Genomic DNA, 25,824 nt, shown 5'->3' with positions numbered 1-25,824 from the left:
GTGGTATTTTGTTATGGTGGTGTATTAGCAAATGAATACACTCCTAGATGTAAATTCCGTGAGGGCACAGATTATGTCTTTCTTGTATACCATGGTGTCCCTAACTACTTGAACACTGACTAGCACACAGAGACCCGCAATACATGTTTGTCAGAAAAATGAAGACTGTGAGATGACCTCTATTAGAGATTTATTCCTTTCAAGCTGTTCCTGGGAGGGGTGTCCTGTTAGCCTTGTGATCAGCTATTAGCAAAAGGGAGTGGATTCTGTGAGCTGATGCCTCCCTGGAGGCAGAGTCTAGGGGCTGAGGGGAGGGGTACCTCACAAAGTTCTGATGGTAAAAGGCAGGAGAACAGACCCAGGGCAATTTCCATTACAGGGCTGGTTGGGTAAGTGCTACAGGACTGTGGGGTCTAGGCAGTGAAGCAGAGACACTGGGGCAGAAAGGAGCTGGGAGAAGCCAGAGGCAGGGCCTATCAGACGGGGTTTATCGGGCTGTTGGCTCAGGCCTTACATTCCATCGAGGCCCTCAAATTTAGTTTCTTATAAATTTATTTATTGAATTTATTTATTTATTTTATTTTTGGCTGCGTTGGGTCTTCGTTGCTGTGTGCGGGCTCTCTCCAGTTGCAGCGAGTCGGGGCCACTCCTCGCTGTGGTGCGCAGGCCTCTCAGTGCGGTGGCCTCTCTTGTTGTGGAGCACAGGTTCCAGGCGCGCCGGCTTCAGTAGTTGTGGCACACGGGCTTCAGTAGTTGTGGCTTGCAGGCTCTAGAGCACAGGCTCAGTAGTTCTGGCGCACGGGCTTAGTTGCTCCGTGGCATGTGGGATCTTCCCGGGCCAGGGCTCGAACCTGTGCCCCCTGCATTGACAGGTGGATTCTTAACCACTGTGCCACCAGGGAAGCCCAAATTTAGTCTTTTGACATTATCTCCAGAAGAGATTACAACTAGTCACAGACCACCCCCCCACCCAGTACGCTTGAAAAAAGATGCTCATTTGTACGGCTGTAATTACAAAATGGAAATATCAAGAATATTCTAGAACCCATCTTTCAAGACCCACCTACAGCATCTGACACGGTTATTTTCCTACTCCTGGCAACACTCTCTTCACTTGGCTTCCTTCTCAGTCTCCTCTGTTGCTTCCCATTCATCTCGTCCCTCAGCCCTAACCGTTTATTTCTGGAAGGCAGCCAGAGCGATCCCTCAGTACCTTTGCACCTGAATTTCCTCTGCTGGAACACTCTTCCTCAAAACTGACTCCCTTACTTCTTTCAAGTTCTTGCCTGGACGTGACTGTCTCAGTGAGGTCTCTTCCCCACCACCTTATTTAAAACTGCACTCCCTCCAAACTTCTATCCTTCTTCCCTCCTTACCACTTACTACCAAAAGAGCTCCCACATGTATTTCTCAGTTAGTGTTTGTCTCCCCTGAAATGGAGGTCAGCTCCAGGAGGGCAGAGGTTTGTCTCATGTTAACTACCATACCTCTGTTGTCTAGAACAGTGCCTGACACATAGTGAACCCTCAAAAATTATCTGAATGAATGTCGAGAAGTTTAATGACTTTTCAAATTTTCGTGTTTGCATTTAAAATTTATAGAGCATCCATCTTACAAAGAGCCATGGACCATTTAAAGCTGAGAGTTTAAAACATTTTTTTAAAGAGTCTATATATTTAGTAACTACTGTGAGCATCAACATAACAGCTAAAGTAAGGAGAAGAGTAGGCATTCAAGGCATATTTCTTGAATTAATGACCCTTTGGAGTGTGGTTGACGTGCGCGTAGTCTGCAACGGTGCAGCAGCTTGGTTGTAGTGCTAGAAGAAGCCCCAGGGGTGCGCTGGCTCAGACACCGCCACTGTAGACCTGTTAGTTGAGTCGAATCCAACGCGGATAAGTTTCATCTGCTAAAGACACGACCCCACCACCGAGACCCAGTTTCAGCCTCAGCCGAGCCTGAGACCCGACCGCGCAGCCGCAGAACTAGGTGGGCGGGCCTGCGCAGCCGCAGAAAAAGCCGGTGGCCTGGGGTCCAGCTCAGTCCCGCTCAGTTTCCCGCCCGGCTTGGTCCCCGCGTTCTTCACCGCCGCGTGTGAGGCCGGCTTCGCTGCACCGGTATCGGACCACTAGCCCTCTTCTCCTGAGCTGTCGCCATCATGCTGCTGCCTGTGTTCACCCTGAAACTGCGCCACAAAATCAGCCCCCGCATGGTGGCCGTAGGGCGCTACGACGGGACTCACCCGTGCCTGGCGGCCGCTACCCAAGCAGGCAAGGTAACCGCTCCCACACGTTCCCACCCGTTCCCACCCGCACGGGGCCCGGGCCCCGGGAGTCGCCACGACCTCCGCCCGCTAGGTCCCTGCAGTCCAGCTGCTCATTCTCAGGCTCCGCCCCCAGCCAGGGTTGCCCGGCAACGGGTTGGTAGCCTCCGTAGCTCTCCATCCTGCGCACACATCATGAATAATCACGCAGAACGGCTTTTCTGAGCAGTTAACTTGTCTTCAGGCACTTAGACTCGGACAATGTTGGTGTCTCTCTACAGACAGGGAGCTTACGGAAGAGAAAACCCCAGAGGGGGAATGGCTTGGTCAGGGTTAGCAGTAATGGCAGACCCCAGATTAGAGCCCAGGCCCTCTGCCCTTCGCTCTGGAACTCCTACTATCTCAGACTGCCTCTCAGAGCCAACAACTTTACGGGGGGAAAAAAATCACACAGGACCCTTAAGTGATTCAAATTGCACTTTCGATCTTTATCCATGTACAGTCACGTCTCTTCCTATAATTTATTTACTAAGTACCTTTTAGGGGCTTACTATGTGCCGGGTGCTGGGCAAGGTGTGGGAATTACAGAGACGAAAAAGGTATGGTCATTCAGCATTTACCAGACTTACTGGACACCTTTGTGGTAGATCTTGGGGATTCAGAGAGAAAGTTGGAGTCCTGACTTTCAGAAAGCTTATAGTCCAGAAGGACAGCAGACAAGGCAAATCAAGAAACTGTGTGTTGATGGAGGCATGCCCCCAAAACATGGAATACTATGACGCCAAGCGTAATAACTTCTAACAGGTACAAAGCCTTATTATGTTAATCATCTCAGCGTCCTTGCTAAATTGCCAACCGCTGCCACATAGCACAGGTGTCGTAGATTGTGGCTCCGGTACCTACTAAGTTCATGACCTTGAGCAAGGTACTTAGTATCTACCACATAGGGTTGCTAAGAGGATTAAGTCAGTTACTACTGATACATGTCATGCGCTTGGCATATAGGCAGTGGTCACTAACTGTTAGCTGTTATTTTCTTCTTATTACTCCCACTTTACTGATTAGAAATAATGGTTCAGAGAGGTTCAAAGCAATGTTTGAGGCTGGTCAACTGGAAAGCGGTAGAAATGAGATTAGAGTGCATGTTCTCTGACCCAGTGTGGATTTAATAAACTAACATTTATATAATTTATAGTTTTCGAGACACTGCCACCTATGTTGTATGTTTTCTCATATGCCGTGCCTTGGGATACATAAGTAAAAAGTAATGATTCATTTTCATTAAGTTGTATAATGGAGGAAAGCATTTAGCACAGAGCCTCATACGTAATAATGTTTGTAGGCACTGACAAATACCAAAATTTCATATTGGTTCTGCTGTAGGTGCATAGCAGCTACATAAGTGGGCTGAAAAGATCCCATTGATATTAGCTCAGGCCCTGATTTATTGAGGGCTTGCTATGTGCTGGGCACTGTTCTTAGCTCTGCAGTTACAAGGGTGAAGGTGACAGACAAGCCTCATCCCCTTGGAGGTTACTTTGAGAGGGGGAGCCAGATAGTTAACAGAAACACACACACTGTCTCCATGGGAGAAAAACAGAGTAAGGGGTTGGGGGTGATGGGAGATTGCTATTTTAGACAGGGTGGTCAGATAGGCCTCTGATAACTGTGGATCAGAGGTTTGAAGCAAATGAGGAAACCAGCCCTGCAGATAGGTGGAGTAAGTGTATCAGCAAGTACAAAGGCTCTGAGGTAGAGATATACTTTGTGTGTGTTCCAGAAACACAAGAAAGTTGCTGGGGCTGGAATGGATTGAGGGAAGCAGTGGGGTAGCCAGCGGCTGGATCATATAGGGCCTTGTAGGCCACCGTAAAGACCTTGGTTTTAATAAAGTGTGTGACGGGATTCGGTTTATGTTTTAGATAAAGGATCACTGGCTGGTGCTGCAACAGAGCTGCAGGGAGGGGAGTGTAGGAGTGGAAGCGGGAAGATCAGGCAGAGGTTTCTATGGAATCACTTTCATTAGAATGTGACCTAGAGTGGGAGGCAGGGACACTTGATTCTAAGTCTCTTTCTGAAGATGGGGGGAAAAAAGAGAGAGAGAGAAGTTCCTATGTCCTGTGTAATTGGACACTTTATATTCAGAACTTCAAAAACAAATCTGAAAAGTTCTGATCTTTTATCTTTAGACTTAAAGAAAAAATTGGTACTATTTTATGATCCAAATAATACACAAATATATTTTCCTTTAAAAACAAACATTGCAGGTAAGGCTAAAGTTACCTCCTTGACTGTCGGGGCCCATGTCTCTAGAAACAGGATTTTGTCATTTTCAGTGGGACTCTGTTGTGAATGGGGGGCTGACTTATTGGGATCTGGTCTCTGAACCTGAGCAAGGATGCTTTAAAAAGGGGTTTCTTATAGGATGAACATTAGTTCTTCGGGGGACATGTTTCCTCTCACCATGGAATTGGAGGGCCTAGTTGGAATTTATATTGTCAGCAACACCCCCTCAGCCAGAACAGATATGTGAACTTCAGCCAGTCCTTTGGCTGAAGGCACTGGGAGTGATCTGTTTGTTGTGTGACTGAGCCTGAGGGACAGGTGAGTCTCCAGGGCACTGATTGCTCTATGCAGAGAACAGCAGGAGGGGAACTAGGGAGAAACCAGACTCCTGGGGCTCTTGCTCTTGACAGCAATCTCCAAACTCTTTTCATCCCAATAACAGTGAACATGAAGTCCATAGGTTATTTTTCCTCCTGTTCTTTCTCAGCCTGTCTAATTACTAGAAGACTCTGTAAGAGTTCTTTTGTTCAGAACTGTTATAAAAGGAAGTAAGATGTGACTAGAGATTACTGGAGCCAGACACCAGGCATGCATCTTAGCCCTGTCACTTATCAGTGGTGAGACCTTGGGAAAGGGCCTTAACCCTTCTGATCTCCTCTGTATATCAGGAGGACCAAATGTTGTGAGGACCAAATGCAGTAATGTTTATAAAGGCATGTTGGAAAGTATTACACAAATGAGAACATGAACACAGTATTCAGTAGCTACACATATTATCTCTATGTTTCTAACCAATCTTTTAAAAATTATTTTTTGTGGGCCTCCCTGGTGGCGCAGTGGTTGAGAGTCCGCCTGCCGATGCAGGGGATACGGGTTCGTGCCCCGGTCTGGGAGGATCCCATATGCCGCGGAGCGGCTGGGCCCGTGAACCATGGCCGCTGGGCCTGCGCATCCGGAGCCTGTGCTCCGCAACGGGAGAGGCCACAACAGTGAGAGGCCCACGTACCGCAAAAAGAAAAAAAAATAAAAATAAAAAAAAAAATAAAAATTATTTTTTGTCGAATAGGTTACCTTGTTTAGATAATAATTTAAAACTAATCCTGCTTGGATTTAAAACCGAGTCCCCTAAAACTGAGTTCCTCTGCTGAGTTTATGATTAACTTCTCTATCTCAAACTTTGTTTCCTTTCTTGTTCTACCCCTGTTCCTCCCCAGGATTGAGGATTATCAAAGAAAAGCAGGCATTGTAACCAAGCAGGACGCTATGGGGCCTTCCTGGGACAGACCCCTCCCCTCCATGTCCTCTACCTGCCTCTTGTTTGTAGAAAAGCTTTAGTCTCCCAGGCCTGCCCTGAGTCTCAGAAGGCTGACTCAGGAGTTAATTATTAGGAATGGGAAGGTGGAGAAACAAGCTGTTGAGCTGGGAAACTGGCAACAATTTAGACTCTAAACCAGCCATAAGGAGTCACGGGAACTCCCAGCTCCCAGTTCCCTGAAAGCTATAAAAGTCTGACACACATTCCTAAGCTGTTTTTACAGGGAGCAGACTCCTACCAGATGAAAACTGCTGATCACAAGCACGTAGACCCCAGACCGGTTGAAGCCAGAAGATAGGTGATGCTTGAAACTTCAGCTTGATGCCAACCAATCCAGGAATTGTGCACGAGCTGCTCACGCACCCTGCAGATCCCTCCCTCACACTGCCTTTAAAACCTTTGTCTCCTAACTGGCAACTTGCAGATGGTCTTAGGACATTAGTGCACCATCTTCCCAGGTTGCTGGCCTCTTGAGTAAAGCAAAATTTCCTTTTCCACCAACACGTGTCTCTCCAGTATTGGCCTTTTGAGTGGAGCAACCAAACTGGCCTCGCCTGGTTACAGATTTATACCAAGGGGTGAAATGCTCATTTAAAATTAGGAAATTTTAGAACTAGAAGGGGCTTAAGGCATCTCTAGTGCAGTTTCTCATCCTTTTCTTTTTTTCCATATTGCCTCCTATAGAGCTTTTTTCAGAAAATTAAAATTTCCCTAATGAAATTTTAATACCACAGACATACAGTATATCTGTTTTTATAAAGACCCTTTGGAGGCTACAAGCCATTCTAATGTCTAAGATCCCCCCCACCCCAAACCCATCCACCCATCTTTTTTTTTTTTTTTTTTTTTTTTTTTTTTTTTTGCGGTATGCGGGCCTCTCACTGTTGTGGCCTCTCCCGTTGCGGAGCACAGGCTCCGGATGCGCAGGCCCAGCGGCCATGGCTCACGGGCCCAGCCGCTCCGCGGCATATGGGATCCTCCCAGACCGGGGCACGAACCCGTATCCCCTGCATCGGCAGGCAGACTCTCAACCACTGCGCCACCAGGGAGGCCCCATCCACCCATCTTGAGAGCAATATCACCCCTCTTGAGAATGCATGTTTTAATCTAAACCTCCTTTTAGAGAAGCCCAAGGAAATTTAAAGATTTGTAGGGATACTCAGATGATTATATTTATGATAGTTGAAACTGCTAAATTAATTAACTTTGAGCTAATTATTTAATTCTGTCTTACTAGTTTAGACTATGAAAGCCTTCAAGAAGCTTGCTTTGTGTGACTCAGTTTAGGTTTGTAAGACAAATTTACTACCTACCAGACCTTAAAACTACCAGTTTTAAGGGTTAGGAAGTGAATTAGTTAGGTGCTTGGATGGAAGATACTAAAGGAAGTGTTTATTATTCTATTTTCTCTGATCTTCGTGTGTAGCAATCACATTGTAGCTGGTAGCAGCTTCCTATAGGTTGACCAGGAAAAGGATGGTTTGTAAGAGTGCTTTAACACTCTACTGGTGGGTAGTATATAAGCTGCCCTGGGAAGCAACAACTAGATCTTGGCTATTACCTTGTTCTTTATAAGGCTAAGAACCACTGGGTTTCCACAGTTTGCAGTGATTGAAAGCCAGCCTTGCACAGAACTGTGTATGGGTGTTTTAAGTTTTGTAGATTATTAAAGTCACTTCTTGTTAATGTTGATATCTGTTAATAACCTGAGTCTTTTTAAAAAAGATGTATGTTAATTTTACATTTTTGGTATTTTAAGGGGATGTAATTAACTGTTTTTGTTTTAGGTTTTTATTCACAACCCTCATACCCGGAGCCAGCATTTCAGTGCATCCAGGGTCTTGCAGAGCCCCCTGGAGTCTGATGTTTCGCTTCTCAACATTAACCAGGCAGTCAGCTGCCTGACTGCAGGAGTACTGAACCCTGAACTTGGCTATGATGCTCTTTTAGTGGGGACACAGACTAATCTTCTGGCTTATGATGTCTACAATAATTCGGATTTGTTCTACAGAGAGGCAAGTATACCCCTTTATAACCATAAAACTTCCATTACCCATTAAGTGTCCACTTTTTCTTTTTTATGATTAAAAGAGATCAGACATTTATTTTGGTTTTTTATGTGGTTGTTGTAGTGTAGTTAAAAAACATGCGGATTTTGTCATTTACATCTCCTTTGTGTACTTGACATTTATTTGGTCATGGTTGGTAACCGCTTTTTGACACACCAGCTTATCTCTCAGGAGGTATATCTGTGCTACTTCCATCTGTCAAGATTTGCCATTGAGAGTTCTGCCAACAGCCAGGGAGCCAGCAAACAGGTCTCCTGGTGGCTTTGCATTAAAGTTTAGTATAGTAGTTTCTAGGAGAAGCACTTACTGTAGACTGCCATCTACAGGCTACTGCAACTTTAATTCTCAGATAATCCAAATTTATTATAGAAAAGATATAGAAGCAAAATAAAAATAATTACGCATGGTTTCTTCATTTGGAAATAGCACTTAACTCTTGAATTGATTTATCCCGACTTTTTACTAAGTATTTGTGAGTGATTTTTTTTTTTTTTTACAAAATGGGATCATACTATATACATGTAGCCTTTTACTTTTTTCTATAATAGCTTTATTAAGATATAATTCATATACCATACAATTCACCTATTTAAAGTATACAGTTCAGTGGTTTATTCAGAGAGTTGTGTAACTACACCACAATCAATTATAGAACATTTTCATTATTCCAGAAAAAACCCCATACCCATTAGTAGTCACTTCCCATTTTCTCCCAACCTCTCATCCTTAAGCAACCACCAGTCTACTTTCTATCTCCATAGATTTGACTATTCTGGACATTTTCTTTTATAAATTTATTTTTTTTATTTTTGGCTGTGTTGGGTCTTTGTTGCTGTGTGCAGGCTTTTCTCTAGTTGCGGGGAAGGGGGGATACTCTTAGTTGCAGTGCGTGGGCTTCTCATTGCAGTGGCTTCTCTTGTTGCGGAGCACGGGCTCTAGGCACGTGGGCTTCAGTAGTTGTGGTGCGCAGGCTCATTAATAGTGCCACATGGGTTTAGTTGCTCCGCGGCATGTGGGATCTTCCTGGACCAGGGCTCAAACCCGTGTCGCCTGCATTGGCAGGTGGATTCTTAACCACTGCGCCACCAGGGAAGCCCTATTCTGGACATTTTGTTACATGTATCATACTTCATTCTTTTTATGGCTGAGTAATTTTCCATTGTATGTATAAACAACATTTTATTTATCCATTCATCATTTAATAGACATTTGGGTTGTTTCTACTCCCTGGATATTACATGTGGCCTTTTTATTCAGAAATATATGTATTGTATTGAACTTTATATTGAAGTTACTATATATCTATGCTTTATTCTTATTGGCTCTATAGTATTTCATTGTGTTAAAATATATCATAATTTGTTTAACCCTTTCCATATTGTTTCATATTTATGTTATTTCCATAGTTTCTCTATTACAATTGAGAATTTCATAAGCATATATCTTTGCCAACTTCTCTGATTATTTCCTAAGGGTAAGTTCTTAGAAATGCAGTTTTTTTCCTTTGGTATTTTTTTATTGAGGTAATGTACATACAGTGAGATACACAAACCTTAAGTGTTCAGTTCAATGAGTTTTGATCCCTGTAATCAACACCCCCCAATAAAAATATATTGGGGGTGTTATGGAAGCATCTTATGGAAAAACCGGAATGAACAACTTTTTGGCCAACCCAGTAGAACATTTTCATCCCTTCAGAAAATTTTGCTGTGCCCCATTCCAGTCAATTCCTATTCCCTATAGATATTCACTGTTTTGATTTCTGTCACCTTAGATTAGTTTCCACTGTTTTTGAACTTCACACAAATGGAATCATACAGAATGTACTCTTTGGTGTCTGGCTTCTTTCACTTAACGTCTGTGAGAGTCATACTTGTTGCATTTAGCAGTAGTTCTTTTTTTTTTTTTAATATTTATTTATTGTGGCTGTGCCGGGTCTTAGTTGTAGCATGCGGGCTCTTAGTTGCAGCATGTGGGCTCTTAGTTGCGGCATGCTGACTCTTAGTTGCTACATGCGTGTGTGCTATAGTTCCCCAAGCAAGGATCGAACCTGGGCCCACTGCATTGGGAGCATGGCATCTTACCCACTGGACAACCAGGGAAGTCCCTACCAGTAGTTCTTTTTTGTTGCCGAATAGTAATTCCATTGTGTGAATATGCCACAATTTGTTTATTCTTCTGTTGATGGACATGTGGGATGGACATCCGGGTTGTTTCCAGTTTGGGGCAATTATGGATAAAGTTTCTGTAAACATTTTTGTCCTAGTCTTTTTGTGGACATATGTTTTAGTTCATCTTGGGTAAATACCTAGGAGTAGTTGTACTGTTTTACACTTCCATCAGCAATGTGTGAGAGTTCCATTTGCTCCACATTTCTTGTCAGCATTTGGTGTTGCCCATCTTTGTAATTTGAGTCATTTTAGTAGGTGTGAAGTGGTATCTTACTGTGGTTTCATTTTGCATTTTCCTTGTGACCAGTGATGTAGAACACTTTTTCTTGTGCTTTTTAAAAATTTGTATGTCTTCTTTTGTGAATCATCTAAGTCTTTTGCCTATTTTTTATTGGTAGTTTGGGTGTATTATTGATTCGTAGATGGTCTTTGGATATACTGGGCACAAGTTCTCTGTCAGATTCATGTAAAATAAATATTTCCTCTCAATACGTGGCTCATTCCAATAGGTAGGTATCTTTTGATGAGCAGAAGTTTTCAATTTTGATGAAGTCTTGCTGATCAATTTGTTCTTTAATGGTTAGTGCTCTTTCTGTCCTAAGAAATCTTTGCCTATTTCAGTGTGACAAAAATACTGTTGTATTTTTGTATAAGACTGAAATTGAGTTTAGGACTGTATTAGGATTCTTCAGAGAAACAGAACCAATAGGATGTGTATGTATATATATATATATATATATATAGAGAGAGAGAGAGAGAGAGAGAGAGAGAGAGGGAGGGAGTGGAGATGGATTTATTTTAAGGAATTGGCTCATGCAGTTATGGAGGCTGGCAAGTCCAAAATTTGCAGGTTATGCCAGCAGGATAGAGACAGAGGAAAGAACTGATGTTGAAGCTCAAGTCCAAAGGCAGTCTGGTGGCAGGATCCTTCCTTCCTCAAGGGAGGTCAGTCTTTTTTCTACTTAGGCCTTCAACTGATTGGATGAGGCTCACCCACATTCTACAGGGTAATCTGCTTTACTCAGAGTCTACTGATTTAAATGTTAATCTCATCTAAAAAATACTTTCACAGAAACGTATAGAATAATGTTTGACCAAATATCTGGGTACCATGGCCTGGCCAAGTTGACACATAAAATTAATTATCACAAGAATTCAGCTTTACAGTTGCTGAGTTAAAAACCTTTTCTAAGTGAAATTTTTGTTAGATATTGCTAAACTGCTCTCTAGAAAGACTACTGTTTTCCCACCTACCCCTCAGAATATGAGAGTGCTTGTTTTATCACACCCTAACGAACAATAGGTCTCATCTTTGCTAATCTGAAAAGTCAAAAATGATGTATTGTAGAATGAACTTTTTTTATACTTGTTGGCTATTTGTATTTCTTCTCTTGTGAATTTCCTGTTTATTTTATTTATTTATTTTTGCTTGGGGTGTGTTTACCCATTTCTTATTTATTTACTTTGTATTAACTCTCATTAACAAGAAATATTAACTCTTTGTCCTATATATTGCAGTTATTTTTCCCAGTTTATTTTTTTTACCTTTTAACTTGATTGATTGACCAGTTAGTAGTTTTGGCTTCTTATGAATTCTTTTCTTTTTTTTATAGCCAATCTATTTTTTATAGTTTTCCTACTTAAAGATTATGTAAGTAAGGACTATTTTCCTATACAATAAACAGTGTTTCCAAAGATGTCCTCGAACCTTCCAAAAATAAATTAAATTGTGCTTATGTACTTTATTCAAGAAGTCAAGACACTTATTATTTCTGGATGGTGGGTCTATAGGTGTTTGTAGTTTTTAGTACTTTACAATTTACTTTACGATTAAAAAGAGCAGTAGCGAGAGAACTGAGTAATAAGTATTAAAAAGATTTCCATCTAAAATAGTTAAAATAGGTTACAAAAGTTTGGATGTTTAAAGGCATAAGTCTTGATTCTCTGGGGAATTTGGCCTTTAGAACCTGGTGGTCCAAGAGAGCCTGGGATTTTGTAGCAGGTTATCATAGCAGGTTAGTGTGAGAGACCAAGGGCCTGAGTTTATCCTGGGTCTGTGCTCATCCTTGCATGAGCACACATAAGCCACAGACACGGTCCTCAGTGGACAGCCCTGGCCTGCCTCTCAGGAGACCATGTGGCTTCTCAGAAATGATGACAGACGACTCTGAGTATCTAAATAAAAAGAGGGGTATATGTTACCTCCAGTGTGCCCGTGCAGCATTGTGTTTGAGAGTTCCTGTCTTTTTTCCTTTCTTAGGTAGCAGATGGGGCCAATGCAATTGTGCTGGGGACATTGGGAGACATTTCCTCTCCTCTTGCAATTATTGGTGGAAATTGTGCTCTGCAGGGTTTCGATCATGAAGGAAATGATCTCTTTTGGACGGTATGAAGAACGAAATACTCTCTTTAGTACTCTTAAACATTTTTACTTTTAATGTTCTTTAGGTCTTGTTTGTTTGTTTTTTACCACTAACTGTAATGAATAATAGAAACAAAATAGAACAATGTTTATAATTCTGTACATTAAAAAAAGGATATGAGTAATTAGAGTTTTAAATTAGTGGTTTGTATCATCCTCTCTTTCATGTAGCTCCTGTGTTTGGATTAAGTGAAAAAAGATGGTGTGGTAATGATTTTGGTTCTATTTTCAGGTTACCGGAGATAATGTTCATTCCTTGGCCTTGTGTGACTTTGATGGTGATGGGAAGAAAGAGGTACGTGCGGGAGGAGATACTTCACTTGTGTATACTTCTCAGCTGAGTACATACATTTTCCCCTGACGGTGACATTAATGTTGAGAGAGCTGTTAGCTTCTCACAGGTGATTTTGGTGCTCTGTTGCCTAAATGATGAGCTAAGTGGCCTCATTTGTCTCTCTCCTCTCTTTTCAACAATAATTTACTTGTGTTTGTCTAATACAGAGATCAAGACCATGATGTTTCAAAGACATCTGACAGGGAGAGAAGGCAGAACATTTGATGGGATCGCAGTCACATTCACAGTCTTGTAACTTGATTCCAATGCTTTTAAATCGTACCTAGTTCTCAGTTTTAGCCAACTTTTTCAGTAATCTGAAAGTTTTAGAGATTGGCTCTTAGCCTTTTTAAACTATTCTAATGGTTTCTCTAGAAATTAACTTCTTGAGCAGCCAGTGAAATACTGGGTTGGGCATTGACTTAACCTCCACTTGTCCACGGATACTGGGCTCCGGCTTTTGAAACAGGGCTTCCACCTGCAGGCAGACAGACACCAAACCAAGAACATTTTCAGGTGCCTGGTGAAAGAACTTGTTCTGGGTAGGAGGTGCAGCCCACATGGCAGGATCTATAGTAACCACTTTTTCTTCACTGACTGAATCTTGACCTTCTCAATGGAAGGAACCTTTCTGAGCATCACATTACTGGGAAGTTGGAACTCCTGGGTGGCTGTAGGAACATACGAAGTATCGTGCGATTTTTTTGTTTTATTTTTGGAAATTTTGCTGTGTTCACTCACTGAACTAAATATGTATGATTTTTTTCCTTTCAGCTTCTTGTTGGATCTGAGGATTTTGATATCCGAGTTTTTAAAGAAGATGAGATTGTGGCAGAAATGACAGAAACAGAGGTAAGAAGTGTAAGAAGGTATCAGAATTATGATAACCTTGACAAATTAGCATAGTCAAATGTAACATTAAAGGAGAGTGCTGGGACATCTTCTCACAACCCAGACAGTTTTAAGGTAAAAACTGTGGGGATTAAACAGAGCTGTGCATTACAGAGAAAGAAGCATTTTAAATATCCTTTATCAAGATATATCTTGAAAAGACTGATTAAATACAGAAAAATTATTGAGCACATAAAGGTATTTCTTTTAATGAGCTAATACATACTACTGATAATAATAGCAACCATTTATTGTGCACCTGAAATATGCCAGGCACTGAACTTACTCATCCTACAACAACCCTGTTATGAAGGTATTATTAGTTCTCATTTTACAGATGAGGGAACATGTTAAGTTTCCCTGTTAAGTTTCTCTTACAAGCTCATGGCTGTTAAGTGGCATATGGTCAGGATTTGTAGCTTTGTGCCTCCTCCTCCTCCTCATGTGTATTAAATGGGGTTGAATATTGAATAAAGTGTGTAAATGAGATTTTTATACTTTTTCTCTTAATTCAAATTAAGTACTTAGGCACATTTCTATAGGTAAACTTAAAAATCAGATGTTAGAGAACTTGACTAGTTTCTTTGTGATTAGAATTACTCATGTAATTGAACCTGAGATGTTTCTTAAAGAGTGTTTTTTAAAAAAAACATCGAAGATTACTCTTATCCTTTGTAGTTTTGGTATTCTTAGGATATTTATATGCTGCTGGTTTTCCAGGATTGGGCAAGATGGAAACAGAAAAAAGAATTAGGATATTCTGAATTAAGAAAGGAGAAAGGGATAAAGGAGCAATGGCTTGTAACCATTGTAAAGGGACAGAAAAAAAAAAAAACAGAAGGAAGTCTTGGAGATCAAAATGATGGGATTGTGCAAAATTGAATCAGGTGGTGTTTGGGAGTCTGTATCAGAAAAGCTTGAGGGCACCAGCCTCAGAACTCACCTTGGCCACTCATCCTCGCTTCTCGCCACTTACAAAGCTGTCTAGGGGTGTCACGCTTCTATTTCCCTGACTACAAAAGGGAGACCACAAAGCAAAACATGCATATTGATATATAAAAGTGTTATCAATGATTTTAACTGGTTTACCTTTATTATAGATTTTTACTTTGACTTACTATACTTTTTATGCAGTCTTAGTTATTATGGTTGTAAACTAATAGCTGTGGATGGAGGAAAATGAAGGGGAGAAGTGAGTGCCAAAAGCAACAGTCTGAAGATGTGTGTCCATATGGGGGCGGTTTTGTTTATGTGTATGTGTTTAATGTGTGCTTTTCTAGAGAGAAGATCCTTAGCTTTCATTAGATTCTTTTTTTTTTTAATTTATGTATTTATTTTGGCTGTGTTGGGTCTTTGTTTCTGCACGCAGGCTTTCTCTAGTTGTGGCGAGCTGGGGATACCCTTCGTTGCGGTGCGTGGGCTTCTCATTGCGGTGGCTTCTCTTGCTGCGGAGCATGGACTCTAGGCACGCGGGCTTCAGTGGTTGTGGCACACGGGCTCAGTAGTTGTGGCACTGAGGCTCTAGACACAGGCTCAGTAGTTGTGGTGCGCAGGCTTAGTTGCTCCACGGCACGTGGGATCTTCCGGGACGAGGGCTCGAACCCGTGTCCCCTGCATTGGCAGGCGGATTCTTAACCACTGTCCCACAAGGGAAGTCTCGGACTCAAACAATTCTGTATTTACAATTGTGTCCTCTCATATTCATACCCGTGTTCCTCGTGTTTCTCTCTCTCCCTCTCTCTCTCTCTCCAGAATTTATATCTCTGCATCTGCAGGGAAGAGGTCAGTATTCTCTTAGCTGCTTCTTTACACTCTCAGACTATTCTCTTGCTCTTTTATCCACAAAACCCTCTTCCCCTGAAGCTCATGCTTCTCCCTCTCCTTGTCACCTGTTAGGAGCCACCCCCCAAAAGTCATGGATTCCTTTGGCACCCAGTTCACCCTTTTCCTTTCATCTCTTACATGATTGCAGGTGACTTCAACAATTGTGTGGAAGCGTTAAAAAACAGTAAAAATACTAGCTAACACTTCTGAGCACCTTCTACGAGCCAAGCACTATGTAAGTGTGTTCCTGAATTATCTAGTATAATCCTCCCACCAATCCCATAAGGTGTGCTACAATTAAGCCCACTTTACAGATGAAAGGATGGAGGCTTACACACTCCATCTGACACTTGGCCAAGGTCCCACAGCTAGTAGGTAGCAGAGCTGGGAGTGAAGCCCAGGCAGCCTGACCACCAAGCTGCACGTTGAACTGTCTCCTACACTGTCTCAAAATTAACCGAACAGCATGGCCACCCAGCTCCTGGGCTTCCCAACCATAGCACTCTCTACATCCACGACAAGCTACTGCTCCAAACCCAGGAGTCTGTGGACACTGGGAACCGCTCCACACACGAAACCTTTATCTTCCAAATTGCAGGGCACGTTATCCTTCTACCAGCCCCTCCCACTTGTTCCCCTCTCCCACGAGGGGTTCCAGTCCTTTTAACCACTCCCTCCTGGTCTTGAAAGTTTGGCCTCTGTGCACTGGTGCCAAATAGGATCTCAGAGACAGAGTTCTGGGTGAAGTAGAAAGGAATAGCTTTAGAGCTGTGCCAGGCAAAGCGGGACAAAGCGGGCTCCTGCACCGAAAAAGGATGTGTCCCCTCATTAGATTCTTGAAGGGGGTCGCCACCACCCTGTTAAAAAAACAACTTAAGGGCTTCCCTGGTGGCGCAGTGGTTGAGAGCCCGCCTGCCAATGCAGGGGATGCGGGTTCGTGCCCCGGTCTGGGAGGATCCCACATGCCGTGGAGCGGCTGGGCCCGTGAGCCATGGCCGCTGAGTCTGCGCATCTGGGGCCTGTGCTCCGCAGCGGGAGAGGCCACAGCAGTGAGAGGCCCACGTACCGCAAAAAAAAAAAACCAAAAAACTTAAGAATCACTGGCCTGTAGGTGCTGTGTCCTGCATTACCATTTCCCTTTCATTCAAATTTGTAGTAAATCGGGACTTCCCTGGTGGCGCAGTGGATAAGAATCCGCCTGCCAATGCAGGGGACATGGGTTCGAGCCCTGGTCCGGGAAGATCCTACATGCCGCGGAGCAACTAAGCCCGTGCGCCACAACTACTGAGCCTGTGCTCTAGAGCCTGCGAGCCACAACTACTGAGCCCACGTGCCAAAACTACTGAAGCCCGCATGCCTAGAGCCTGTGCTCCGCAACGAGAGAAGCCACCGCAACGAGAAGCCTGTGCACCAAAATGAAGAGTAGCCCCCGCTAGCCGCAACTAGAGAAAGCCTGCGAGCAGCAATGAGTACCCAACGCAGCCAAAAATAAATGAATACATTAAAAAAATTTTTTCTGTTTAAAAAAAAATTTGTAGTAAATCTTTTCTCTTTTAGGGAATCATTGGGGTGTTGTTGGATTTCTGCTTATTGTCAATACTAGATGTGAGGGGAGTGCATTCTTTGAAACACCTCTTCCCTAAATCCTGGAAAAGGACAGAAGAACATGAAATAGAGCAAGGGATTTGAGGTGCCTCTTGATCCTCTAGTCCGCAAAAGAAGAAACTAGTGAGCTAATGAGGGACTAAGGGACCGAGGGAAACTGGGGCTAAATTTACGAAAATGTGGACTTCATGAGATTGTTCATTTCAGAGCTGTTTTCCTGTCCTCTTGGTTTGATTTTTGTTCCTAGTTCAAATGTCTTTTCACACATCAGCAAAATTATAATTTATTTGGCAGTTGAACAGCACTGCCAAAAGAATGCCTTGAGCTAAATAATTCTGGAGTCCTACCCAGCACTTTGTATTCAGAGTTAAGTGAAGTGGGTGGTTTTATAGAAAAGCTGTAGGTGTAGAAAAAATTCCACAACTATTCTCTGCTTTATACAATTTATTTCTTTATATCTCTTGTATTAGTGTCAGAATTAGAAAGTAGATCTGCAGGATCATAGATATCATTAAACTTTGGTTTTAACTTTTAAGGATAATTTTTTTCAGTATCTAAAATTTTGTCCTCTTAAGTATGTTAAATCCTCTAATAATTCTGTAAATATTTCAGTATAATATATACATTATATATATTGTTAGATACAGAAATCCATGTGCTGGGTTTTTGCTTTTCAAAGGATTATGTTTTCTTCTAAAAAATGTCTTTCGGGTTTCCCTGGTGGCGCAGTGGTTGAGAGTCTGCCTGCCGATGCAGGGGACACGGGTTTGTGCCCCGGTCCAGGAAGATCCCACATGCTGTGGAGCGGCTGGGCCCGTGAGCCATGGCCGCTGAGCCTGTGTGTCCGGAGCCTGTGCTCTGCAGCGGGAGAGGCCACAGCAGTGAGAGGCCCACGTAATGCAAAAAAAAAAAAAAAAAAAAAAAAAAAAACAAAAGTCTTTCATCTCTAGCAAACAATAAATTATGTCATAGAAAAGTATACACTTAAAAGATGTTTAATTGTGGATTTTACAAGTCCTTTTAAAATTTAGGCTGTAGGATATCATAAGGAAACTGGAATAATAATTAAAACATTTTGAGTTAGTGTGTGTAACATCTATTGTACATATTCCAGATCTTGTGTATGTGGCTTATTCCCTCCTTAATTCCTTAATTTTATTATTTAAAAAATACTAATTTGTTGAAACTTGCTACATATGCTCAATCTAAAACAGTAAATTTTGTGAGTTTATTTAATGCTGATTATCCAACTCTGAAATAGATGACACGGATCATAGAGAAGGGGAATGCATTCCCCTCTAATGGATTGGAAGTGCATTTAAATCTAATTTTAACATACTTATATTATAGCAAGGCATGCAGTTTTATAAAGCCACACTTTGCATTAAATTGAGCCTTAATAAACTGTGTGTTTATCATTATTTTTTGCAGATAATCACCTCTCTTTGTCCCATGTATGGCAGTCGATTTGGTTATGCCCTTTCCAATGGCACAGTTGGAGTTTATGACAAAACAGCCCGATACTGGAGAATTAAAGTTAGTATGATTAAGCCTCTGAGATTCAGGGATTTTATACTTATTGAGAGACTTATGTACTAATTGTTGAAATTCCTTTTCAGTCCAAAAATCATGCCATGAGCATTCATGCTTTTGACCTTAATTCTGATGGAGTGTGTGAACTGATAACCGGTTGGTCCAATGGGAAGGTAAGTTTAAACAGTAGAGTTCAAGTATGATTTAAAGTAATAATTGTCTGAGATACATTGGCTGTATGACTCAGAGCAGTAACACGAGAATATAAACTTGAGTTCCTTGGCTGTGCTTTCAAATGTAACTTTATAATCTTCCCATGTATTTTAATTCTTGCTCTAGTTATCAACACTGCAGAGTGAGTGAGTGTCCTTTCCGTCTCATAAGCGCTATTTGGGGAAAATCTCTAGGAAGGTTCTTCCTGAATCTCTTCCTTGAAGGAATGAGAATCAATTTAATCAAGTTGATCCTAAGCATAAGCGCGTTAAAAAAAAAAGGATTTTTAATAAGCTAATAGTGAACTGTGTGTATAGCTCTTTTCTAGTAAATCTTCAAGTCTGACTAAAAACAGGATTAATGGGAAGAATTATGTTAGCATATTGTTTTCTGAGCTAGAACTTCAAAATAGAATTTTTTTGCTTCTTTCCTTTTTTAACTTCAGATCAGAATTTTCTACAGTCTTTTGGCAAGTCAGGATTATCTTGTTAGCAACTGCTTCAGTAGCTGTCGGATCTCCATGGATACCATTTGCCCTAGCTCTTTCATCTGTCAGTGCCGATTGCCTGGAGGAGATCAGCTAATTCTATCTTTTCTTCTTTGATTTTTCTTTACTTTTGGCCAGTGCCTTGTAACCTTCCTTTGGTGTTGTGTGAAAAACAGATTCTAAAAAACTGTTATGTTGGTTGCTACTTCTCCACTTGGTTTTGTCTTTGGCAATGGGTGTTAAAAATGATAAAGGAAGACCATGTAGTTGCTTATTAAGAAACTTGAAAATCCATAAAGGGGACCCTGTTCTGGAGGAATATAAATTATTATGGTTGATTCGAGAATTAGAAACTACTTGACTTGAGAAGTTATCGAAAGTAACCTTCAGATCTGACTCTGGACCTAGATGTTTTTCTCGTTAAATGCTTTCAAAATTTTAAGAAATTTCTATTATATAATCTGTTGTAGGGCATAAAAAAGATAAGAAACTATACAGTTCATTATATAAGTAGAAAAATTGATATCTGCACTTAACAGAAATAGTATTAAAAGGAAAATATACAGATCCAGCAGGTGAATATAGGTACAAAATTACTAAATTAACTGCGACTAGCCAACTGACTTTTTCTCTAGTAGGTCATTTGTTGAGTTGGAGGCTCATCTTCTCTTCCAAGGCAAAACCTTCATGTTGGATAAAGCAAAAGAATAGAAAATCCACAGAAATATAAATTCGTAGTCCTGTTTCTTAGTTAGCAAATGAACCCTCTTGTTTGCTAAATATTGTGGAAATGCAATGCTGAAGGCCATGGAGTAGTCAGAAAGAAGCAAGTTCAGTTCAATCTGAGTTCGAGGGTTCTGTTAATGTGCAAAGAGCTTTGGTTAATACGGGCCATTCATTACTTTACAGGCTTTAGCATCCATACTTTTCAGGTTTAACTGATGTTGTTATTAAGAGCATGGTATTCTTCAGACAAGGGGTAGGAACTAGTAGTAAGCTATGACCTAAATTAGTGTTTTTCATTGCAAAGTTTTGCCCAGAAGGATGTTTATGAAAAGACAGAAATGGTGGTCACTGAGATGCTTGCTCTATTAGATTTTCTGTAGCTAGCCTTTTATTAATATAATGCATATGTTCTTGCTTAGAACAAAGTCATCATTTTAAGTGGTTATCCTTCATTGTCGTTTTGAGATGCTTTTGTTTCTGATGGGTTGGTTAGTTATTTGCCTCCCTTGGGAAGAGGAGACTCAGAGGATAGTAGGGCTCTCTGAGGTGTCTCAGTAGTGTATGTGGAAGAGGGACTCTTTTTTAAAAAAAATATATATATATATTTATTTATTTATTTGGCTGCACCAGGTCTTAGTTGCACCATGCGGGCTCTTAGTTGCGGCATGTGGGATCTTAGTTCCCTGACCAGGGATCAAACCCGGGCCCCCTGCATTGAGACCACCAGAGAAGTCCCAGAAGAGGGACTCTTAAACAGGGCTATTACAAAAGGTTATATGGTGGAAGATTGGGCTAGGTTGGCATTTTTCAAACTTTAGCTATAACTATATAGTATACATTTACGTATAGTAAAGATAAAGTTTGTATATAGAGCTAACATGTCTTGTATGCCTCTATGTGCCAGGCCCTGTTCTGAGTGCTTACCACGTGTTAATTCCTTTAGGCCTCATTACAACTCTGAGGTGTGGATACAGTTATTTTCCTCATGTTCTTATTATTGATCTCCAGATCAATTAATTATTGACCTCCAGATGAGGAGGCCAAACACAGAATGGTTAAGAGACTTGTCCTAGATCCCACAGACAAAAAAAGATCCCAGTGGCAAAGCTGGAATTCAAACCCAGGCAGTTTGGACTTTTGCACTGTTCTGTATATTCTAAATGTACTGCCGCTCAGGCAACCTACTTCTGCAAAGGAAATACTATGTGCAGGCCAGTATGTAAAACAGCTTTTACTTAATAAGAAAAAGAAAATAGAGCTGATTGTGGCCCCTTGGCCCTGATGGTTGTAGGTACGTCCTGAGAAGCCACAGGGCCCCATGGAATACTCTTGAAAACTTCTAGACCATAGCTGATTTTAAAGCTGATTCAACTTTAAAATTTTGTGTTATTTAAAAAAAACTGTAGCATAAGCTATTTTTCAAGTTCTTGTTTTATTTTTAGGTCGATGCTCGAAGTGACCGAACTGGGGAGGTCATCTTTAAGGACAACTTTTCTTCTGCAGTTGCTGGTGTGGTGGAGGGAGATTACCGGATGGATGGCCACATACAGTTAATCTGCTGCTCGGTGGATGGGGAAAGTAAATCGGGAGAGGGAAAATCCTTGAAAAGTCAGATTTTGATTTGGGTCTGAATACTGGTAAATTCCACTATAAAGTGTTTGTGTTGATATCCTTTCATCCTAATAAATTCACCTAAGTTGGGGAAATGAAAACTTAGCTTTTAAGAACAGGTAATTGATGACTTAAAGGTAGACCTGGCTGTACCTGGGCTTATCCCTCAGTCTGGTGAGTGTTTTTTCCTCTTGTCAGTCCGGGGCTACCTGCCAGGCACGGCTGAGATGAGAGGGAACCTCATGGACACCAGCGTAGAGCAGGACCTGATCCGAGAGCTGAGTCAGAAAAAGCAGAACCTGTTGCTGGAGCTCCGTAACTATGAGGACAATGCCAAGGTAGGTCCTAATGTGGAGGGCCCATGGGAGTCTGAGAAGTTGAGAATGACCAGGAGGATTGGCAGCTGTGAAAGAAGAGTTTCAGCGTCTGCCACGGTGTGGGCTCCCCCTCCCCGCTGGTGGAAGCACAGATGGTTTGCCTTTTTGCTAGTGTCAGAATGAAGAGGGTGTGTATCCTTTAACCTAGAAATTCCACTGCTGGGCAGCTAAACTATGGAAGTATTTGCATGAGTGTTCAGAGACATTTACCACGGCACTATTTGTAGCAGGGAACAGTTGGAAGCAACTTAACTTTTGATCAGTAGTAGGGACTGTGGGCTGGGGAATATTAAGCAGCTCAAAAGAATGAAGTATATATATGGGGACTGATATGGAAGGGTATCTGGTATTACTGAATGAAAGGAAGTGAGAACAATATGTATAGAGTAACTTTTATCTTTTTCAACAACAAATAACATAAAAATTGACAACTGCAGAAGCTCTGTGTGTGTGTGTGTGTGCATGCACGCGCATGTGTTTATATATACATGTATGTACCAAACTGGCTGGAGGATGAGCTGGGGAGTAGGATTTTAATTTGTCCCACGATGCATAACTGTATTTGAATTTGCTATACTAAGTGAATTTCTTTAGTTACTAAAAAAAAATGCAGAAAAATATAAAAGACATGCTGGGGGACACTGGACCCTAACCACAGGAAGGGATGAGAGTATTTTCCTTCGGGGAAAAGCCAGGTTAGAGCGAGAGCACTAATGAGGTGAGTCCTCTGAAGTCTAAAGAATCACGTGAATAAGATGATGGGGGATCTGTCTTCTGAAGCTAAATAGCCATGTTATTTAAAATTAACATTAGTTCACTGTTCCGGTGACTGAGTTGGAAGTGGGTGGGATGTTTTGCAGGCCGAACTGAGCAATCCACTGAATGAGGCTGATGGGCATCGGGGCATCATCCCGGCCAACACCAAGCTCCACACTGCCCTCTCCGTCAGTTTGGGGAGCGAGGTGCAGGCTGCCCATGCAGAGTTGTGCATTTCCACTTCTAATGGTAAGTTGTTACTTGGAGCTGGTGTGTTGGCACCTGTGCCATCTTGGAGTGGTTCTTGGACTGCTGTCTTCTCTCTTCCCTGCAGACACCATCATCCGAGCAGTATTGATTTTTGCAGAGGGAATTTTTCTAGGTGAAAGCCACGTGGTGCATCCCAGCATTCACAGCCTTTCCAGCTCCATCCGCATCCCAATTACACCTCCCAAAGATGTCCCTGTGGATCTGCACTTGAAAACCTTCGTGGGTTACAGGAGCAGGTGACCCTTTGCAAGTCACAGTTCATTTCCAGAGAGCAGTTAGCAAAATGTGTGGATTTCCCATTATGTCATGGATTCTCTGGGGCCGGAGAAGCCGTTTAATGGTTCTTCCCACCCAGGCAAGGTTTCCTATGACCTCTTATTTCTCTAATTTGAAATCTTTCAAAAAAAATAATGAGTATGTAAGTTTAAGATGGTTATTTCTGGTTTTAGTCAGATCTCATTCACAAAACTTCCAAAAATACATTTAAAGGATGATTTAGTTTTGGCCACTAAGACTACAAGGTTAGGTTGCACCTTTACATGAGAGTCATATGTAACCTCAGCTAGTGAAAGAAAACCACTAGATTTTTGGAAGATAAAAACCTTTTCACATTCCTTTTAGAGTGTTTTAAACCCTTGGTGCAGGCATGTATTGGGTTGGCCCGAAAGTTCGTTCAGGGTTTTCCGTAACATCTTACAGAATGAACTTTTTGGCCAGCCCAATATGTACAGACTCATAATGTCACTAAATCTCAAACACCATTACATATGGGACTTTTTTTTTTTTTTTTTTTTCGGTACGCGGGCCTCTCACCGTTGTGGCCTCTCCCGTTGCGGACCACAGGCTCTAGACATGCAGGCTCAGCGGCCATGGCTCACGGGCCCAGCCGCCCCGTGGCATGTGGGATCCTCCCGGACCGGGGCATGAACCCGCGTCCCCTGCATCGGCAGGCGGACTCTCAACCACTGCACCACCAGGGAAGCCCCTACATATGGGACTTTAACCCTCAAGTCTTTTTTGGGCTGGGGGAGTTTCTTTATTGAAACCCTTAAATGTCAGTTTGATGACCTGGTAGTGACGTTACATTTATTTTCTGGGCCTTGCCCTTTGAAATAAATTCTACATAAACAGTTCTCTTGTGTTCCGTTGGTTGGCCACAGCACCCAGTTTCATGTGTTTGAGTTGACAAGACAACTCCCCCGTTTCTCCATGTATGCGCTGATCAGCCTGGACTCTGCCAGTGAACCACTCAGTTATGTCAACTTTATCATCGCAGAACGGGCACAGAGGGTGAGTATCTGGCTTTTCTCTTTCAACACTTTTGCACTTTAGAATCCTTTGGATGTTTTTTTGTAGAAAGGGGAAAATTACATGAATGTGTTATTCGGTAGCAGTAAATATGACATGAAAGAGTTATGTAGCTTGGAGTTGGATTGTTTATAACCTGTACCAAAAATGTTGCTAAAATATCTTCTCCCATTTTGAAAAATTATTCAAAAATATTTATTTTGGATAATCAATTCAGAAATATTTATTTTGAATAATTTATTAGTAATAATTAATAATTATTAATAATTTATTATCTAAGCAATCCTTAGTCACAGGTGAATTCTTCCCAGTTTTCAATTCCTCTCTTTCTTATAGTCTTAGTGTGGTTGGATCTAGTGTTCCAAGAGGAGCGTGCATCAGAATGGAAAGAGAGTGGGGACTTGGAAATGGGAACATTTTTTGGGTTCAAGTGCTACCTTAACTAGTAAATTCTTAGCGATCTTACGGAATTCCCCTCACCAGTCTGAGCCCCAGTTTTCTTATCTGTAGGTGAGGATAGTCTTACCTCACAAGGGGGCCCCTGAGGATTACATAATTGGTATAATAGCATTTTGTAAAGTTTAAAGGACTAATACCTGTGCACTTTAACATTGGCTGGACTTTGGAATTCTCAGTGAGGCTTTTAATCATGTAGATTCTCAGGCCCCTTCCTGGCCTGTGAAACATGAAACTCTACGGTGGCCCCTTCCAAAAGGCCTCACAGGTGGACCTTATGTGGAACCTGTGTAGCAAACCACTGTAAAGTATTATTATTTATATTAAAATTAATTCTTATAGTGTGGATGTATCTCTGTGTTTGTGCTGTATGTGTGCAAACTTCATTTAAATTTTTTAAAGAGTGGAATGGAATGATTTTAAGCAGGATATAGCCACAGAAGAGCTATCATGTAAAAAGAATTAGCCTCATACCTGAATCATTTCCACATTGCATATAAGATAATGTCTAAGTAGAAAATGCTATAAAATTACGCATGCTGTGGGACCAGACATAATTATGAATGTTACTTAAGAACAGGCATGGGGTGGGAAAAAGGAGTGTGAATAGTGTTTTCTTGGTGGGGGTGAAGTATAATTCTTTGTTTTTTGTTTGTTTTGTTTTATTTTTCCAAGGAGTAAAACTAGAAAGCAGGATAACTCTTAGTAATGACTGTACTTTAAAAATGGAAATTCATTTCATCCTGTTCATCTTTAAGGTTTTTATGTGGCTCAACCAGAACTTTCTGTTACCAGAGGACACTAACATTCAGAATGTTCCATTTCAAATGTGTTTCACATCCTTGCGGAACGGTGGCCAGCTGTGTATAAAAATAAAACTTAGTGGAGAGGTAATTTTTACTGTCAC

At 41.6% G+C, this 25,824-nt stretch overlaps 1 protein-coding gene across 3 annotated transcripts in view; it reads left to right on the top strand.

Moving 5' to 3' along the window:
- Nucleotides 1-1,997: 1,997 nt before the first annotated feature.
- The window catches only part of BBS2 (Bardet-Biedl syndrome 2), a 33,542-nt gene continuing 9,715 nt past the window's right edge, over nt 1,998-25,824 (top strand). For 2 of the 3 annotated variants that reach the window (XR_014292252.1, XM_082607716.1), the window contains exons 1-13: nt 1,998-2,275; nt 7,652-7,879; nt 12,365-12,490; nt 12,759-12,821; nt 13,635-13,712; nt 18,612-18,716; nt 18,800-18,886; nt 21,582-21,717; nt 21,949-22,088; nt 22,988-23,132; nt 23,218-23,389; nt 24,314-24,443; nt 25,676-25,807. Coding sequence is in view for 2 of the 3 variants with exons in the window: in XM_082607716.1 (XP_082463842.1) it covers nt 2,159-2,275; nt 7,652-7,879; nt 12,365-12,490; nt 12,759-12,821; nt 13,635-13,712; nt 18,612-18,716; nt 18,800-18,886; nt 21,582-21,717; nt 21,949-22,088; nt 22,988-23,132; nt 23,218-23,389; nt 24,314-24,443; nt 25,676-25,807 (1,659 nt within the window). In the remaining variant the exon portion in view is untranslated. Of the gene's footprint in view, nt 2,276-7,651; nt 7,884-12,364; nt 12,491-12,758; nt 12,822-13,634; nt 13,713-18,611; nt 18,717-18,799; nt 18,887-21,581; nt 21,718-21,948; nt 22,089-22,987; nt 23,133-23,217; nt 23,390-24,313; nt 24,444-25,675; nt 25,808-25,824 lie in introns of all 3 variants that reach the window. The other variant, XM_082607715.1, reaches the window with a different exon arrangement.

Source organism: Mesoplodon mirus, assembly GCF_964341445.2.
Source record: "Mesoplodon mirus genome assembly, chromosome: 19".
In the NCBI taxonomy this organism is placed as follows: domain Eukaryota; kingdom Metazoa; phylum Chordata; class Mammalia; order Artiodactyla; family Ziphiidae; genus Mesoplodon; species Mesoplodon mirus.
The sequence above is the reverse complement of the archived record's forward strand: the minus strand, read 5'-3'. Positions and strand labels throughout refer to the sequence as shown.